The sequence below is a fragment of the Microtus pennsylvanicus genome, chromosome 19, assembly GCF_037038515.1.
Source record: "Microtus pennsylvanicus isolate mMicPen1 chromosome 19, mMicPen1.hap1, whole genome shotgun sequence".
Classification (NCBI taxonomy): Eukaryota; Metazoa; Chordata; class Mammalia; order Rodentia; family Cricetidae; genus Microtus; species Microtus pennsylvanicus.
Window position 1 is genome coordinate 24,279,184 of NC_134597.1, and position 19,081 is coordinate 24,298,264.

At 46.1% G+C, this 19,081-nt stretch overlaps 1 protein-coding gene across 2 annotated transcripts in view; it reads right to left on the reverse strand.

The window, feature by feature from the left end:
* Positions 1 to 5,639, reverse strand: part of Cep41 (centrosomal protein 41) — a 40,717-nt gene extending 35,078 nt beyond the window's left edge. Inside the window, exon 1 of one of the 2 annotated variants that reach the window (XM_075953576.1) lies at positions 5,519 to 5,639. In XM_075953576.1, coding sequence (XP_075809691.1) covers positions 5,519 to 5,551 — 33 coding nt within the window. In that variant the 5' untranslated portion in view covers positions 5,552 to 5,639. The remainder of the gene's footprint in view (positions 1 to 5,518) is intronic. The other variant, XM_075953575.1, reaches the window with a different exon arrangement.
* Positions 5,640 to 19,081: the final 13,442 nt, after the last annotated feature.

Consider the following 19,081-nt stretch of genomic DNA (forward strand, 5'->3'; position numbering starts at 1 on the left):
CAACAGGTGAAAATGACTTGATAGACTTAGGACAGCTGAAGAAAAGCCAAGGGAAAGCCAAGAACAATCTTGAAAAGGCCAAAGAATGAGCCGCCTCCGGCAACCCCACAATGGACTAAAGGAGTGGCTGAATAAGGGCTGGTGAAAGCTCTCTGGAGCTGGCTCTCCAAACCACACCCCCACACAGACACACCACTGCGCGAGCGAGGCAATTATTTCTTGCCCATCTTGGTAAATGTCACCATCTGTAGCTCCCCATCAGCGGGCCTCTTAATGAAAAACAAAAACCTCAATATCTCAATCACCTTTTAAAATCGCCTACTCAGAAACATAAATCGAAAACTGATGGTTAAAAGAAATCTGAAAACATCTTACCTTGTCTAAGAATATCAGTGTCCTTATGAAAAGAGAGTACCAGTGGCTGGAGAGATGGCTCAGTTGGTAAAGTGCTTGCCATGCAAGCCAGAGACTTGAGCTCCAATTCCTAGCACTCACGTAAAAGGCTGGACATGATGGCATGTATCTGTGGCCCCAGCAGTGAGAGACTTGGGCAACAGGATGGGGACAGGCAGATTCCCGGAGCTCACTGACCAGCCAACAGAGCTTATCCCAGGAACTCCAGGTTCAGTGAGAGACCCTGTCTCACAAAATAAGCAGCAGAGGAAGACACTAAATGTCGAGTTTTGACCACACACGCACAGGAATGAACATGTACACATGCACATACCACACCTACACCCATAAATAATTTTTTTTTAAAGGACAGAGTCTCACTATGTAGCCCTGACTTCCCTGGAACTCACTATGTGGACCCGGCTGGCCTCGAACTCACAGAGATCTGCTTGCCTGTGCCTCCTGAGTGCTGGGATTAAAGGTGTGCGCCACTATGCCCAACTTCAAAAGTAAACTTTTAAAAAAAACAAGACAACTTTTTAAAAAGAGACACCAGGGAACTGCCTCTTTCCTCACATACACCGTGAGGACATCATAAAAGGTAGCTATCTACAAGCGAAGGCAGTCCTCACCAGAAATGGAATCAGCTGGCACCCAGAGCTTCAAGACATATTGTTAAGTGGGGGGAAAAAGCAAGTCAAAACACCATATGTACAATACAACATTTATGTAAAATAAAATTACAATATAAATCTCTCCTTGCCACCCGACATAAAATGTGTAGAGAGAAAGTTTTGGAAATGATAATTATGAAAAAAATTATAGTGATAGTGGTGTAGGAAATTTTCCTAAATATAAAGTAGAATAAAAATAAAATTTGATAGTAACAATTACAAGCAGTGATAATGATTTGTAGACACATTATTCATAAGAAGTGTAGACTCAAAGTAAAGGCAGACAGAAACTCCAGGAAAAACAAAAAGCAGGAAGGAATTTAAATTCTAATTATTATCAGCTGTCTAAAAAACAGTATCTATGCAGTCAGCAACAATGGCAAGAAAAGGGAACACAGGGCTCAAGTGTTAGAGCAGGAAGCCCCATGGAGAGGCCCATGCCTGTACTCCTAGCACTCACGAAGCTGAGGCTGAAGTGAGGTGAGTTCAAGGTTTGTCCAGGCTCCAGTGGGAGACCCGATCTTTTTTTGTTTTGTTTTTCGAGACAGGGTTTCTCTGTGTAACAGTCCTGGCTGTCCTGGAACTCACTTTGTAGACCAGGCTGGCCTGGAATTCACTGACATCTGCCTGCCTCTTCCTCCCTGATGCTGGGATTAAAGGTGTGTGCAACCACTGCCTGGCTGTGAGACCCTATCTTACAATTAAAAGGAAAAAAAAAGAAAAGGAAAAGACACGAAGATATTTTGCTGAAGAAGTTGTCTAGATGACAGGTGATAACATAACCGCATGAAAAGATTGCCAGTTTGCGTCCATTCAGGAGACACAAACTAAAACCACAATGAGGGCTGCTGAGATGACTCAACAGGTAAAGGCACTCAGTGCCAGGCCTGCCAACCACACGGTGTGAGGAAGAGCCAGTCCTCCGGGTTGTCCCCTGCCCTCCACACACATACCACAGCACACAAGCACTCCACACACAAATGGTTTTCTGTTAATCCCACAATGAGATAACACTGTGTACCTACTGAGAGCAGCTGTAACAACAATGACAATAACAGATGTGAACCTAAGACTCTCATTCACTAGTGACAGGAATGGAAAACAGTACAGCCTCTCTGGAAAATCGTATGGTGTTTTCTATTAAAACTAAACATATGCTTACCATACAACCCAGCCACTGGGTCCCCACTTATCTCACAGAAATGAAAATTAATGCCCGCACAAACAGCTGTACCCAAAGACAGGTATCTTTATTTCTAATAGTCCCAAACTGGAAGCAACCACAACGTCTTATGTTGACTGAACGAGTTAATGGGTGAACAAACTGAATATCCAAACTACAGGAACTGGTCATCACTAAGGCATCGACTGCACGCACGCTCACCCCCGATGTGTCTCAAGGACATCATCCTAAGTAGAAAAAGCTGGAAATTGGCTTTTCTATTGGCGATTCTATTCAAATAGCACTCTCAAGATGGACAACCGCTTTGTGGCTGCCAGGGATGAGGGCAGGACTGGGAGGGGCAGCAGGAGAGGAAAGTGGGTGTGAGTGGGAGAGGCAGAGGAGCTACGGCGACCGCGGCTCTACACGGGCACAAGTTAGACTCTATGGAACCTGCACCTGTGTGGAGATGGCCTCCAACTACGCACAAATCGTGCAGACTTTACTACTTGTGGAACACAGCGAAAGGCACAGACCTCTCTCACGATGTTAGCACCTTTCTGCAAAGCTTTGAAAAGGGACATCACAGTGAAAACCGGCTCTTACAAGTGATGCGGGTCTGAGACATAGACATCTCGGTCAGTAAAAGGATGGCTGGCCAAGCATGAGGGCCTGGCTTCCATTCCCTGGAATGTGCTGCCCAGCTAGCCTAGCTCAGTGCTGAGTCCCAAGTCAAGGAGAGACTGTCTCAAACCAAATCAAAAACAGCAAGAAACCCAAGGTGAACAGCATCTCAGGGGAGTACCTGAGGTTGCTGACCTATACACACACACCCATACACATACAGGGCCCCCACATACCCACACACATGAACTCACACACACAGTGATTCTCTCTCACACACAGACACACATAGATACCTCCCACACACACCACAGCAGACATTACAACCAATATAAGAATTAGAAAATAAAGTTAAATTTCTTAAAGCATAAAGACAAAAATAGACAGGAGATAAAAGTGAAAAAAAAATCAGAACCATGGGTCTAATCTCAAAACAACAAATACAAGAAAGAACACGTAGAAAATAAAGTCGACAATAAAATAACTCAAGAAAAAAACAACAAACTAGAAAGATACCAGTTTCTGGTGTTTACCAAAGTGAGTGAAAACAGACCATAGCGAGGATCTTTTCGTGAAATGTCCTAACATCGGGAATAAAGGGAGGCTGCCTGAAAGAAGCAGGTCACAAAGCAGCAAGATGGCTTTGGAGGTTCCTACAGAAACGCTGGCTGCTGGGCCACTGAGCAGCGTTTCCAAGATGTTGACGTTTCCAACCAAGAATTCTATCCTCAGCCACACTCTCAAGAGAGAAAAAGAAAAATCAAAAGGTGAATGTAGAATATAAACAGTTTTAGACATGCCTTACATTTTAGCTCCAAAAGTAATTATGCATTCTTTCTCATGATTCCTGGAAACTTGCCCTCTACTCAAGGAAGGCCATAAACCCAGCAACTGTTTGTACCCCCGCCCCAACATTCTCTTCCTCCTGGATCCCTGACTTCATTAACGAGAGCCAACGAGAGGTCCCAGCTGGACATCCAAGTTACCCATCTCAGTGCCCTCTCTCGAGGGTGATCATGCCTGCTGGAGGGGTTCACCCTCATATGTCTCCCTAACTCTGTCCCTACTTCCTAGCCCCTGTTTAGACACACATCAACAGAGCCACCTCCTCGGTCTCTCTGCTTCTTGCCTTGGCCTTCTCAACTCCATCCTCCATGGCGTGGCTGCAATTGTGCCTAACATGCAAGTCTGACCACACTACCAAAACTTCTTCAAAGAAGGTTCTTGAGTTCTGACCAACAGGCAGAAGGACGCTGTCACCCTACAGCCGCCTCTCCCACCCCATCACATGCATCTCATTAAACGTTTAAATTTATTTACAGGACACAGTACAGATGTGCACACACTATGGAGTTATTAAATCAAGTTAGTAAAGACAGTCATCACCCCATCCTGCTGTATAACAGACCTCAGAATTTTTAGTTCTAACTAACTTGCTATCCTGTGACCAGCGTCTGTGCATCTCTTTGTATCCCATCCCCAATTTCTGGTGACCGCTATTCTACTTTCTTCTTCAACGAGTTGGATTTTATATTTTATATTCCAAAACGGAAGCGACACTGTGTAGTATTTACTATCAAGGCTGAGTGGTGGTTAGTGCGCGCCTTCAATTCCAGCACTTAAGAGTCAAAGGTAGGCATAGATCTCTGTGAGTTTGAGGCCAGCCTGGTCTACAGAGCTAGTTCCAAGACAGCCAGCAGTACATGTGAGACCCTGTCTCAAGAAACCAAAAACATAAAATAATAGATATTATTATCATGGCGCTCCAATGCACATGTCACAGTTTCTCTGGACACCAGGCATTCGCCAAGAAAGACCTACAACTAACTGGTGTTTGGTCTGAAGGCACAGAAGGCCTCTTTCAACCTGCCTCCATAGACTCCTACAAAGGCTTGGTGGGAGCTCGTTTCTCCTTAGCTTTGTTCGTGCTGGGCTAAGTAGCATGCTCTTCACCTGACTAGTGAACAGGTTTGATGTGTCGGTCCCTTCCGACTCCAGAACCTTCCTCGTTCTCTCAACTGAGTTTTATCTTCCTCTAACATCTTCCCCAATATCATCGTATTCAATTCCAGTTTAGTTCCCATCTCTAGACTGAACTCACAAAGGGTGGAGACTTGGTTGTTTTCTTTGTAGGTCTGGAACTTGTTTGGTAAGAGTCAAATCATACTGGGTGACATTATAAATGCAGAAGGGCACGGAAGGTAAACGAGATGAATAAAGTAAAAGGTACAATAGAAAGCATCCCATTTTGCTCCTTTTGCAACAGCTTGGTCTGCTTGTATCCCGATCCTCAGAAGTGATGGGCCCCTTCACCTCCTTCCATGTTTCTGGAGTGTCTTTTATTTTTTACTTGTTTGGCAAGTGTCACTCCTAGACTATAAACTCTTTGAAGGCAGGGGCTGTGTCTTTACGTACTTGGCTCCTCCAACCCTCCAACACTGCTGTCAGGTCAGCATTTGGGGGGGAGCACGCCTGTCACCACTGCGCTTCCTGACGCAGAGCCTAGGCCTGCCCCGCCCCAGGCCCTGAGCTCGGCCCCCTCCTCACGCTGGCTACTTCCCGCCTTCCAGGCGGCGGAAGTGGCCGGCTGCTCGTCCCTGCCCACGTGGCGCCTTTTCCGGTGCGCCCGCCCCCTCCGGCTCTCGGGTCCGGACCTGGCCCTCACCTCAGGATTCCCAATGTGCCTCCGGGCAGACATATCTGCTCCAACCGACCACGCTCGGGGTTCTAGCCTCACGTCTTGCTACTATTCTAGCTTCCTACCCCCACAGCCCGCTCAACCGCCTCCCTGTAACCTCTCTTCCGATTGGCCAGGCTGTCCAGGCCAGCCAATAAAAGCTCCGTTTACTGTTTCGGCTGGGCGAGGGAGAGCGAGAAGCCGCTCAATGGTTGCCAAGGGCAACGCGGGACGCCCGCTAGCTCAGTTTGCGGTGCAGGGGCCTGCCGGCCAGCTCCGGCCTAAAAGCGGGAAGAAGGGCGCGGGGGAGGGGAAGGCTGCGCCTGCGCAGAACTGAGGCGAGGGGCCCGACCTGAGGCCAAAAACGAGAATACAAATTCAGGCCAGGTTGTCCCCCCCTCCCCGCATAGCCATTTTAACCAAACTTCGGGGCTACTTCTTCTACGACAGAGGACATGATATGGGCCATGGTTGTTCAACTGAAACGAGTACACAGTTTACTATTTGCAGGTTAAAGTTATTATGCAAATTATGCAAAATATCATGAGTAAACACAGTAATTATTGTTGCTTTAAAAGCTTTTAGTCTAGCTAAAGAACGGCAGCCTTAATTGCAAAGAGCACACACCGTTCAGTGGCTCATCATTCATTTAACAAGTATTTAATAAGCACCTTATGAGGAAAGCTACAGTACGTTTTGTGGAGGATGGGAGAGATGACTAAAACCCAATCCCGTTGCCATGGAAACCATTGTGACTCCTGCCACCAACCACCACCTGTTCTCATTTCAGATCTGAAAATTAAGTCCTAGCACCTTTACAAAACAATTACCCACACAGTTTGACTCGGCCCCTAAATGTCCCACCGAATCCATCAAAATTATTATTCCCTTTTACAGGGAGGGAACAGCACAGTAACCCTTTGTCCTTTACTCTGAGTCTTTTTTCCCTGGGAGTAGAGAAGGGTTACATTGGGGTGTTCATACTGACTGGCTGTGTGAATAATACCGCCCACGCGAACCACGGCAGGGTCTGTGCAAATGACCGGTTTAACAACGTGGGTTCCCATACCCTGTCTTCTTAGGGGCTTCAGAAACCTGCTCTTCAAGTTATTCTGACAGGCATAGCTATCCCTTGCTTTTTGTTCACTCCTTAATGCCCGTCAAGCTTTCCCTTATCTTCCTTTGCTGTCTGTGGTCCTTTAGCCTTCCTCTTAGTCCTAGCCCCTCGTCATTCTAGAATAAAAGATTGGGCACGGCAACAAATTAGTAAGGATTGGGTAGGAGAATATTTATCAGATCTTTACTTAGGAAACGGAAGCTTCTAGACACATATTTAGAGTGTGTGCTTCCCCGTGCAGCTAAGAGTTGGAGTGGCCACAGGAATTAGAGGTAGAAAATTGAGAAAGGGGCAGGTAAAGTGGATGAGGGTCCTGACTGCCAAAGTGGATGAGCCGAGGTCAATCCCTGGAACACACATGGTGGAAGGAGAGGACCAGCTACTTGCAAGTTGTCTGTGACTTCCACACATGTGCACACACATGCAGACTCACAAAATAAATAAGCGAATGTGGGGGGAAAAAAGAGAGAGAGAGTAATAAGGAACCAAGCTAAGAGGTGGGGAGAAAAAGAAGCAAGGAGAAACTTCAAGACATCTATAGGAGAAGTGATGGTTATGCATGAGATGGGAGAAGCTGGGTGAGGAACTGGAGTGTGTCAAGGGTAGCTATAAATCTTTAAACTTAGAAATCAAGTTTTAAGAACAAACAATCAAGTATCCCAGGACAGAAAATGTAACGCCCAGCACACACTCAACCTCCATTCTTCCATGCTGGAGTTCACCCTCCTTGTAAGACTGTTAACTCGTGTTCCAGTGGGCATGGAAACATCAGGTTTACCGCCCATAGTGGCCACTGTGTTTATCAAATCAGAGCAGCGTATAAGGCTTATAGCAAGGTTATGAAAGTGTGGATTCTTTGATATGGCGCGCCTTGTGACTGGGGTGGAGTAATTTAAACATAGGATCTTCTCCATCCCCTGGATTTTGATACAGAAGAGCTCAAAGGCCACACTTGAAGAGACTCTGCTCAGGAAGAGCCGTCCTCGCTTTCATAGTGCACATCCGTGGACGTCTTTGGCAGTGTCAAGCTACAAGCCAAAGGGCTTTTTGCAGGGAGATTTCTTTCAGATCCTGCTTCTGTCAAAACTGGAGCAAAAATTAAAGGGAGGTATTTATTCTCCATATGAAAAGTGGATACATTGTATCAAATGATATTCCACGGAAGAAGACATTCAATAAACATAGCAAGCTGTGTCTAACAAGGTCAGGAGCTAAGTCAGTCACATTTTTTAACCAGCAGACCAAAAAATTTTTTCGTTTTTAGAATTTAACTATATGGCATCCAGTGATTCATGAAATAAGCGCCTTCAGACACAACCAGTGTGCATAGAAAGAGGTGTGTGTGTGTGTTGAGTAGTTTATAATAGCTACAGAGAAATCTTCAAATCTTTTTTTTTTCTTTTTGTACTCACTCTGTAGAACAGGCTGGTCTCGAACTCACACAGGCCTGCCTGCCTCTGCCTCCCAAGTGCTGGGATTAAAGGTGTGCACCACCACTACTTGGCTGGAAATCCTCAAATCTTAATATCCTAAGAGTTTCTCGGGAAATAATCAGGGCAATGTCGGACAATGGCACTCGTCGATGTTAACTGGACTCTTACTTAAAACACTGAAAAAAATGGGACCAACTTAATTGATCACCAAGTAAAAAAATCATTAAAATATGTGATGGCGTACTCATAAAAGGTATTTTTACAGAACTATTAAAAAGTATATTTCAAGGACTAAATGGGGCAATGGAGAGCTAGTCCTGATGCAGTAAATGAAAAGAAAACCGGGGAACTTCTTCTTTGATATGATCCTGATATGTATGGAGAAGAAAAATACAGGTATCCACAGGGAAAAGAATGGAAAAAAATTTAATAAAAGCTATGTCTGGATTACAGAACATAGACGTTTGTTTTGTTCAGTAGACATTTTGTGAGTTTCACAGATTTTCTTCAGTGACTATGAACTCATTCCATATTTTAAAAATCTTATTCTTTCCCCCAAGAAACAGAACTCGTGGTGCTGGCTGTGTCCTGAAAGCTGTCTAAGGCTTTTGTCTGAGCTGATGCAGACCAGAGCAGAATTCTGAGTAATTCCCCTATGTGAAGTGCTGCAGTTCTTAGTGGTAAAAGGCTCTCCAGGCACTTGAGTGAGACCCTTGCAATCAGAGTGGTGATTGCTGAGAGGGTCGGGCTTTGTTTGCGAGAGAAGGAGTTCTGATTCTTTTCTTTAGAAGTTCCTACACCCACTGATTAATCTTATTTTTCTCTGAAGTTAGAAGTGCACTTAGGAACTTCCATTTGTTTGATGTCTCCTTTTTAACCCTGTATGGGCTCCCAGAAGCTTTTAGTCCCTATTGAGCTGGAGGGGAGGGAGCCATCAGTAAGGTCAGTGTGGTTGATGGAAAGCTAGTTGTATTGCAGGTACCCCTGGGCTCCCTCAGGCCCCCCAACTCCCGCCTCCAGAACTAAATGGGCATTTTGGTACCATTCAGGTTGGTCCCTCCCCATGCCTCAAACTCTCTGTACCTTCCTTTACCCCCAACCCCTCTGATTGCCCAGCTTTGCATGCAATTGCTCTCCCTGCCCTCCCTTGGGTGTCGCGTCTATTTTCCTGATTAAAGCCTACATTCCCCGCTCCGCCAGGCCTGTCTCATGATGTTCTTTCTCGGATATAGGCCTTGGCTCCTTTCCTTGGCTTCATTTGTTCTCATTTCCTAAAGGACACGCATGTCCAGATGCTAAGGAGACAGTTCCACCCAATCTAGGCCAGTCCTGGAATCCTTTCCTGGGTCCCCAGAAGTGGAACATAGCAGAAATGGTGAAACCCTACCCTTCCAAAGGTTCCTACAACAGTAGCAACAACTTGGTGCCATTATATTGGTGTGCCGTGTGGCCAAAGGAAGAACCCACGGAATCTGGGCGGGATATGGCCCTTGCCTATACATCTCTGCAGCCAGTCCAAAGAGAGTAACTGGTACTCAAGGCTGTGGTCACATACTGCATCACTTCCGGATGAAACAGATCAGCTGATGTAAATGGCATCCTGGTTGAATTGCTTCTGGAGTCCATGTTCCTACCTGGGCACTTTTGCAGCCAGCTCTGTGTCTTAGTCCATTTTCTGTTCTTACAACAAAATGCCAGAGGCCAGACAGGGCACTCTATTCATCCATTGATCCATGAATGATTTAGTCTACTTGTGAGGACAGAACTCTTAATGACCTTATCGCTCCTCAAATGTCCCAACTATAAATATATGAATTAGGGATTAACTTTTTCAACATATGAAATTTGGAAGACACCTTCAAACCCTAGCAATAGGGTACACGGACTGACTTGATATGATGGGAAACAGAGGTGATGTTCCTTCCCAGAAGATCTTATACCTATGATAGAGACCAGGATGTTAGGGAATACAAGGAATATTCTGGCCTTTGACTTGGGATTTTTTAAAAAAACTATTTTATGTACACCGACGTTTTGCCTGCATGTATGTCTGTGTGAGGGTGTCAGATCTTGGAGTTACAAACAATTACGAGCTGCCACATGGGCGCTGGGAATTGAACTCAGGTCCTCTGGAAAAGCAGTCAGTGCTCTTAACCACTGAGCCACCTCTCCAGCACCATTACTTTGGGATCTTTGTGGAGCAATGTTCTTCCACAGACCCAGTACCTAAAGCACTCTGAAGAGCTTCCCTGGGTCAGAATGGAGAAAGAGTCGGAGTTGGGAGGCACTTACCGTACTCTGGGCACAAGGAACAGCCAGTGGGCCTGTAGGCCTGGAGAAGTCCAATAAGAACAGAATTATCAGATGATCGCATTTGTCAAAAATAACACAAGAACTCGGGGTTTCATGTAAAAACTTGAGACCATAGGGGCTGGAGAGATGGTACAGCGGTTCAGAGCACTGACTCCTCTTCCATAGAACCTAAGTTCAATTCCCAGCACCCACATGGCAGTTAACAACTGTCTGTAACTCTAAAATCTGGCAGCCTCACACAGATATGCATGCAGAGGAAACACCAATATACATAAAATAAAATTAATAAAGTTTTAAAAAACAAAACAAAAAAACCACCTTGAGGCCATTAGCTTGTAATGCCCCCTCTCCTTGCCTTCCTTGCCTCCCTTCCTCCCTCCTGATATAATTCTTGTCCATAATTTTTTAAACAATCAAGATGATATCCACAGTAAAAGCAAAACAAAAACACATTGACAGGCGTTCTGCTTTCATTTAATATACAAAAGACTGCAAGGGAACATCGCTCCATTCTAACAAATAGAAAAGTAACTCATCTATAAAAACCTCATTTCCTTGAAGCCTTCAGAGAGATGAGCTCATGTTCCTAAGGCAGCCACATAACTAACTCCAAAGTCCTGCGGGGGCCCACTCTGCCCGTTGGGCAGGACTAAAAGGTCATACAAGTGGGGAAGAAGAAATGGATTCATGCCCAGAGGCTGGATTTGGGTTAGCAGACCAGTGTGGAAGAAATAATGGAGAGCCTGTAGTAGTTAATTCTGTGTGTCAACTTGGCTGGGCCAAGGCACGCAGATGTTTGGCCAAACATTAATGTGGGCGTTTTGTAAAAGATGCGATTAATTGGTTAACTTGGAGCAAAACAGATAACCCTGTATGCTGTGATTTGGCTTCATCCAAACAGTTGAAGACCTTGAGAGAAAAAAGACCGCGCACCCCCACGGAAGTGAGGAAGTGAGAATTGGCCAACAGGCTGCCTGCCTTTGGACTCTTCCCTTTGTCTTCAGACTTTTGCAGTCTTCCTTCTGTAGACTTTTTAGACTTGTTGACCTCTATAGTGACATAAACCATTTAGTCCTTTCTTCTCCTCTTCCCGACATACAGGAGAAATCTACTCTTGTAGATAAACGGGTAGAGACATCCACAACCCGTTTCTTCTGTTTCTCTAAGAACATTGACCAGGGTGCAGACCCTGACGCAAGCATACATTTGAACTCTCTTGTTCATCCATGTCCCCTGGTTACTCACAGAAAGACTGGAGCAAGACAAGGTAGCCAAAGGAAGCTACCTCAGTGGAGTAGATGTGCAGGAAGTGAGCGGTCATTACCGGGGGACAGGCATAAACATTACCCATATCCTATGACTCTTATGTAAGTGATAAAACCTTAGACCCTCAGGGTACGGGGCCCCTCGAAGGGGGGAAACATCTGGGGCCAGGAAGGAAGCTGGCCTTCCATTCCCAGGAATTCCACAGACATCTGTTGTTTTAGAGAAAGGGCAGAGGCAAAAGCTGTTTGTGTTGGGGGCAGGATGGGGTGGGTCAAGAAAAAGTTCTGAATCCCAAGAATTTGCACCAACACACAGCAGGGATAGAGTGCCAAGGGGAATGAAACTTTTGCCTAGGTCCTCCAAAGATGCCAGGCAGCAACTGGCCAGGTACAGGAAGAAGGAGAAGTTCAGAGCCCATCTCTAGAGATGGATTATCCTTGTGGGTGACTGAGGGGACTTGGACCAGAAGAATCAAGAACTACCTCCTCTTCCTTACTGCAGCAGTTGGGTGACAAGCAGGGAACTGCTTGGATTAGGAGGCAGGGCTGGAGGGAGGGTTGTGGGGGAAAGCCTTGGAGTGCCAGTGGGCAGGTAGACGGGAATGCCAGAGACACCCTGCATACTGAAGAAACCTTTCGAGCCCCAGGCACAGAGCTGTGGCCCCATGTGGTACCCAGGAAAGTGAGGGCAAAATCCAAACATGAACCAGCTCAACTACTGACCAGTTAGCGAGGCCCCCATAAGAGCAGCCCAACAGAGGAGGGAGGCTGCCCACACCCTGGTGTAAACACAGGTTACCTCATTTCTCCTCACTTACATAATGGCTGCCACTCGGTACCAAATCATGCCGTAGAAACAAAGAAGAGAACAAAGGAGACTTCTAGTCACTCACAAAGATCCGTCAGACTCGGATTTCGCAATAACTGACTAACACACTAGAAGTTCTAGTGACAAAGGTAGAAAACATATGGAGAATCTTAGCAAATGGGGAGAAACTATGAAAAATGAAATATGGCGAATAATCACAGTATCAAGGGTGAAAAATTTGGGGCTGGCAAGAGAGCTCAGGGGGTAAGAGGTACTTGCTTCGAAGACTGACGATCTGAATTTGATCCCTGGGACCCACACGGTAGAAGGAGCGAACTGACGCCTGCAGGTTGTCCTCTGCCCTGCGCATGTGTGCCGCAGGATGCGCATGAGCTAAATAAATGCATCTTTTTGAAAGGTTGAAGAATTCTCCTAATATCAGCAGCTACCTAGACACAGCTGATGGGAGCCAATGACCTTGAAGACAGTAAGAGGATTATCCCAAATGAAACTCAGAGAAAGCTTGGGAAAGGAATTCAGGGGGAAAAAAACCATTTAAAATGCTGGGGGTGCTGGGGATATGGTCAGCTGAAAAAGAAGCCCCACGCCTGGTACACACACCCATGCTCACACATTGGAATATACACACTCACACATAAACATCATCCATGCACGCACACGAGTTAATGTATTTACTTATTTTTTAAATTTTGGCATGTCATCAAGAAGATACTCAAGCAGGAGAGATGCAGATGACAGGATACAGCGAGGAAGATTTTCCGAAATGAAGGGGGCAGGTAGCCAAAGCAGAGGTCCGAGAACTCAACTGTGTACTACAACCAAATGAAAGTAGAAAGTAATCAAACGCCCCCGCAGTGTAGGCTCAGAGAAAAAGTCAAAGACAATGGGAAAGGGGAGAAGTAGCTACAGAAGTAGCTACAGGCGGGAGAACAAAGATAGGGTACAACAATGCTCTGTAAAACAAAACAAAACAAGACAATTAAGGGATGTGTTTTAAATGTAGCAGAAAGGGGGGAAGGGTTAATTCTGAATTCTACAATCGGAGTATCCTTTTGTTGTTTGTTTATCTAAGGGGGAAGGGTAGATTTGGGGTCATAGTTTTCGAGCTCTTTGTCTACCCTGGCAAGGAGATTTTATTGGAGCAGGCTCACATCCTACTGTCAGGGAAAATATTTTTCAAAAACAAAAATAGATATTCTTCAGACAAAATTTGAGAAATTCATTGGCAATTGTCTCGTATTAAACAAAATGTTAAAAGGCGCTCTTTGCCAGAAAAAAAGCATGATCATAGCGAGAATCTTGGCACACACAAAGAAATGAAGAACAATGGGAATAATTTTCTTAATGAGGATAAATACAAAAGACATTTCCCATCAATTTTTATTGTCTTTAAAAGAAAATTCATTAAGTACAAGTGGTAACAATGTCTTCTGTGATTTAGAGTGTGCATAACAAAATCCTCAAGAGCGGGTAATTTATGGAGACTAGACGCCCTGGGAGCTGAGCAGTTCAAAGGCGCAGGGCCAGCACCTGCTCAGCACCTGTTGGGGTTCTTCTCTGTGTGTCACAAGGTGGAGCGGGCTGGGCTGAGAGCTCAGAGCCTCTCACCCTCTCCTACAGTCGCCGATGCTGTCATGGGGCCCCCACTCCAGGACCTCGCCTAATCCTCACAGCCTCTCAAATGCCCCAGCTCCAAACGTTATGAACATATGAATCTGGCTATTGAGTTTCCCAAGGACGGCATTGTAAAGGGTACGTTCAAATCACCCCAGGCTCCATAACCACTCAGTGATTTCCCCACAATGGAGTCTCCCAAGCTTCTCTTCCTGCCTACTATCAGAGGACAGCTTCTCACGGCCCTGAAGAATCTAGTCACTCCAAAGGACAGCTCTTTCTTCCAGCATGCCACGCCACGCCACCTCTTGCCTCTGACGCCTCTGTCTGCACTGCCTTCTGTTTGGTAAGTCTGGCTGTGGATCGCTTGGTGACTGGAGAAATATAAAACAGCCTCACTCTGGGAACCCTCTGTGACTGACCTCTGTCCTCATCCCAGATCGAATGCCACCAACACGTGCCTGGAAACAGCCTGGGCTGCTAGGTGATTTCTTTATCTGTTTCCTTCATTATCCCATACCCTACTCAACACTCCACGAAGCCTCATTCTTCACACCCTTGGTGTCTGGGATAAGAGAGGTGCTCAATATTTGTCAGGAACGGACTGTGACAGTTCCTATGAAGACACAGGAGGGACTGATACGTGGCAAGCCTCCTCCTTTGTCACCCTGGCCGTTTTCAACCTTTCTTATCTGCTATTGGGTGCATCAATAATAAGGCCTAATGATAAATGATCTCCCGAAGTGATAAATAATATTTCCCTTTGATTGTTAGACCGACGAGACTCACACGTGATACACACATAAGTGTCTGCAAATGTCATCCTGAGAAACAGGATGCTGCAGAGCCCGGAAATGGAATCAAGGCATGACGGAATGTGAAGAGCTGTAACCTAATCAATGGCCTAACAGCTGAAGCAAGAATCTGGGAGCTGGAGGGGGGTGGTCTGTAGGGAGAACCCAAGAGTGGAGCCAAGGAACAAACATTTGTCATTATGTCTCCAGCCCTGTCAAGGGAAAGGGTTGTTTTTTTTGACCGTTAGACACAAGCACGCAGTCCACCCTATATCCCCATGGATGCCACAGAACTCATCCAGCTCCCTCCCTTTGTTCTGATTTCAGGCTCACAAACAACCTCCTGATTAGAATTTGGCTTCCCATGTAGATTTTCCAACAGGAGAGAATGCGCTGACCAGTCAGCACGAACATCTGGTCCATTTGGCAGGGAGCATTCTCTTTGTATATGAATGTATTAGTGTTCTGGTTTATATATCAGTCAGTTTGTACACCCCAGGGGCTACAGAGGTGCTCATTCTCCCAGCCTTTGCTAAGGCCATCAACAGGGCCCCATTTTCCCTTTTTGTTCCCCTGCCTTGCTCAGTGTAGGCAGAGGACAAAGGATCTCGAGTGAGCTCCAGCTTCTATTGATGAAGCCTTTCTTGCTTTGGGCTAACCTGTTCTTCATCATGGTAAGGGCACACTACAGTCAACCACACACACACACACAGTCAGGGTATGTCCTCGGGCTTTCCCCCTTCAGAAATCTGGTCCTTGCTCATGGCTTCTTCCCCAATAAGTGCACTCACTTTGGTGATGACTTCAGAAGGTTGAGGACTGAAAGGAACACTTTCAGAGAGATATGAATTCAGCTGGTTTTGAATCCTCCTGCCTCAGCAGTCACAGTGCTGGATTTCAGGCAGGAGCTACCATGCCCAGGTGCCAGTGCCGATTACCTAGCTCTCTTTGGTCCGCTTTCAGTGACTGTAACAGAATACCTGATGTGGATTAATTTATAGAGAAAAGAGCGTTGCCTCACAATTCTAGAGGCTGCAAGCACCTTCTCTGGTGTGGCGCGCACTTTACCTTGGCATAGTTTAAGAAGCCACGCCCAAGTGGGCGGGTAATTTAAAGGCTACAGGCGGTTAGGAATTCCTACAGCACCTTCTCCTCTTCTGCTGAGGGCCAAGAGCTGCTTAACCTCATGATGGGAAGTACAAGGGTGAGTTGCCATGATGGGGGTGGGGCTTTGGTGATGCAGAGACGGCTCAGTGGTTAGGAAGCACTTGCTGTTCTTGCAGAGGGCATGAGTCCAGTTCCCAGCACCCACATCAGGTGGCTCACAACTGCCTGCTATTCCAGCTCTAGGGGATCTGACTTCTTTTTAGCCTATTTGGGCACCCACACATAGAGTTACACACACATAAATATAAGTAATAAAAAAAATCTTCAAACAAACAAACAACAACAAAAACGATGGGCATAGCAGTGCACGCCTTTAGTCCCAGCATTTAGGAGGCAGAGGCAAGAGGATCTCTGTGAGCTGGAGGCCAGCATGGTCTACAAAGTGAGTTCCAGGATAGCCAGGACTACACAGAGACACTCTGTCTGAGAGAGAGAAAATAAAAAGTGAAAGGGACCAGGCTCGGAATGGCTAGTCTAGTGCCTCAAGAAAAATGTCACCCTGTGAGAAGGCTTCTCAGGACCCTACTGACACAAAACCGTGCAGAGGCGGTCCCCATCACCGACAGAAAAGAGTTGCGTAGGGGTGGGGGGCGTCCACATGACTGATGAGGAGACACTCTGGCAAAACACTCGCCATTGGATGCAGAAAGAATTAATAAGAAAAGCAGGGGGATTAGTGGCTTTTTAATACAATCTTCTTCCTTCCTTCCTTCCTTCCTTCCTTCCTTCCTTCCTTCCTTCCTTCCTTCCTTCCTTCCTTCCCCTCCTTCTTTCTTTCTTGCATTGTTTGAAACAGGGTTTCTCTGTGTAATAGTTCTAGCTGTCCTTGAACTCACAAAGATTCTCCTGCCTCTGCCTCCCAAGTGCTGGGATTAAAGGTGTGCGCCACCACCACCTGACTAATATTTTCTTTTAAGAAGTGTTTATTCAGTTTTATTCAATGTGAAGATTAGAGGTGTTTTTAATAGTTAAAGAAGTACTAAATATATCCTGCATATAAAACACTTACTTGATATAGGATTTGCAAATATTTTCTTTTCCCCACTTTTTATTTATTTTAAAAAATTCTTATATATTTCGAACATATTCTTTCCCCTCCTGTTGGACAGCTACTCCTGGTCATGGGCTTGCGTTGGAGCGTTGTTGATGCACCCCGTGACGTCACGAAATGTAACCCGTTCCCAGCAGGTGTGGGTTGCAAACAGCTTCTAGGCCACTTTGTGTCCACTTTCCTCCCGGACTGAAATGTTGTCTGACCTCTACAAGTTTTTTCACTTTCTTGATGGTATCTTTCCAAGAAAAAGGACTAAATTTTTTGTGAAGTCAATTTTGTCTGTATTTTCTTTTGTTGGTTGCCCTTTTGGAGTCATTTCTAAGAATCTGTGCCTGACGTAAATTTATGAAGTTTTATGCCTACATTTTCTTCTAAGAATGTTATAATTTTAGCTTTTAGAATGAATTTAGGTATTTTATCACTATTCTTAACTTCCAACATAGGCTATAAGAAAGGATTTACCCTGTTCTCTTGTATCCAGTTACCCTAGAAACAACTGTGGGAAAGAGGATTTCTTCCTTTTTCTCCTGAATTGTCTTAGTACACTTGTCTAAAGTCAGTGGACCCGAGTCAGGCATGGGTCAGGCGTGGGTCAGGCGTGGGTCAGGCGTGGGTCAGGCGTGGATCAGGCGTGGGTCAGGTGTGGATCAGGCATGGATCAGGCGTAGGTCAGGCGTGGGTCAGGCGTGGATCAGGCGTGGGTCAGGCGTGGATCAGGCATGGGTCAGGCGTGGGTCAGGCGTGGGTCGGGCATGGGTCGGGCGTGGGTCAGGCGTGGGTCAGGCGTGGGTCAGGCATGGGTCAGGTGTGGATCAGGCGTGGGTGGGCATGGGTCGGGCGTGGGTCAGGCGTGGATCAGGCGTGGGTCAGGTGTGGATCAGGCGTGGGTCGGGTGTGGGTCAGGCATGGATCAGGCATGGATCAGGCATGGGTCAGGCGTGGGTCAGGCGTGGGTGGGCATGGGTCGGGTGTGGGTCAGGCGTGGGTCAGGCGTGGGTGGGCATGGGTCAGGCGTGGGTCAGGCGTGGGTGGGCATGGGTCGGGCGTGGGTCAGGCGTGGATCAGGCGTGGGTCAGGTGTGGGTCAGGCGTGGGTCGGGTGTGGGTCAGGCGTGGTGGCACACTTCTTTACTTACAGCAATCGGGATGCAGAGGCAGGTGGATCTCTGAGTCACAGGGCAGGTTTCAGGACAGCCAGGGCTACACAAAGAAACCCTGTCTCAAACAACAACAGCATCACAACAAACAACCAAAACCAGTGAGCCATAAATGACTGGGTTTACCTCTGAATTTTCATCTCTGCTGTTCATCTCCATCAACTACAGGACCCTGCACATTGTGGCTTTCACAACTTATATTTGGGAAACAGCTTTGTTCTTTATCAAGACAGTGGAGTTAGGCTTGGAGCTGGAGAGGTGGCTTATGAGCCTTGGCCACTCTTACAGAGGACCCATGCTCACCAACATCTGTAACTCCAGCTGCATGGACCCAAAGTCCTTTTCTGGCCTCTGTGGGCTCACAAACATGTGATGTGCATAAACTCATGAAGGTTCACATACATATACACAAATAAAAAATAAATATGCATTTTGAAAAAGATTATTGGGATCTTCTCAGTTCCCTGTATTTCCATTCCAATCATAAGCTTGTCTATTTATGAAAAAGAAGGAGGGGACTTTGAAACTTTATAGGAACCGAACTGAACCTATGGAATCTGCTTACAGAGTTTTGTCATCTTAACTAAAAGACCTCCCAGTTCTTCGGCAGTGTGTCGTTCCATTTTTTAAACTTACTTCAGTGATTTCTACAACACTTACTTTTCACTGTACCCGTCTCTAGCATCAGGAGACACAGACTCTCATGGCCTTGCTGATCATGCACACAGCCTGAGGCACGATTGTATTGTATACACACACATAGCTTCTGATAGTCCAAGAATATATACATTTTAATTCCCCTAGGAACA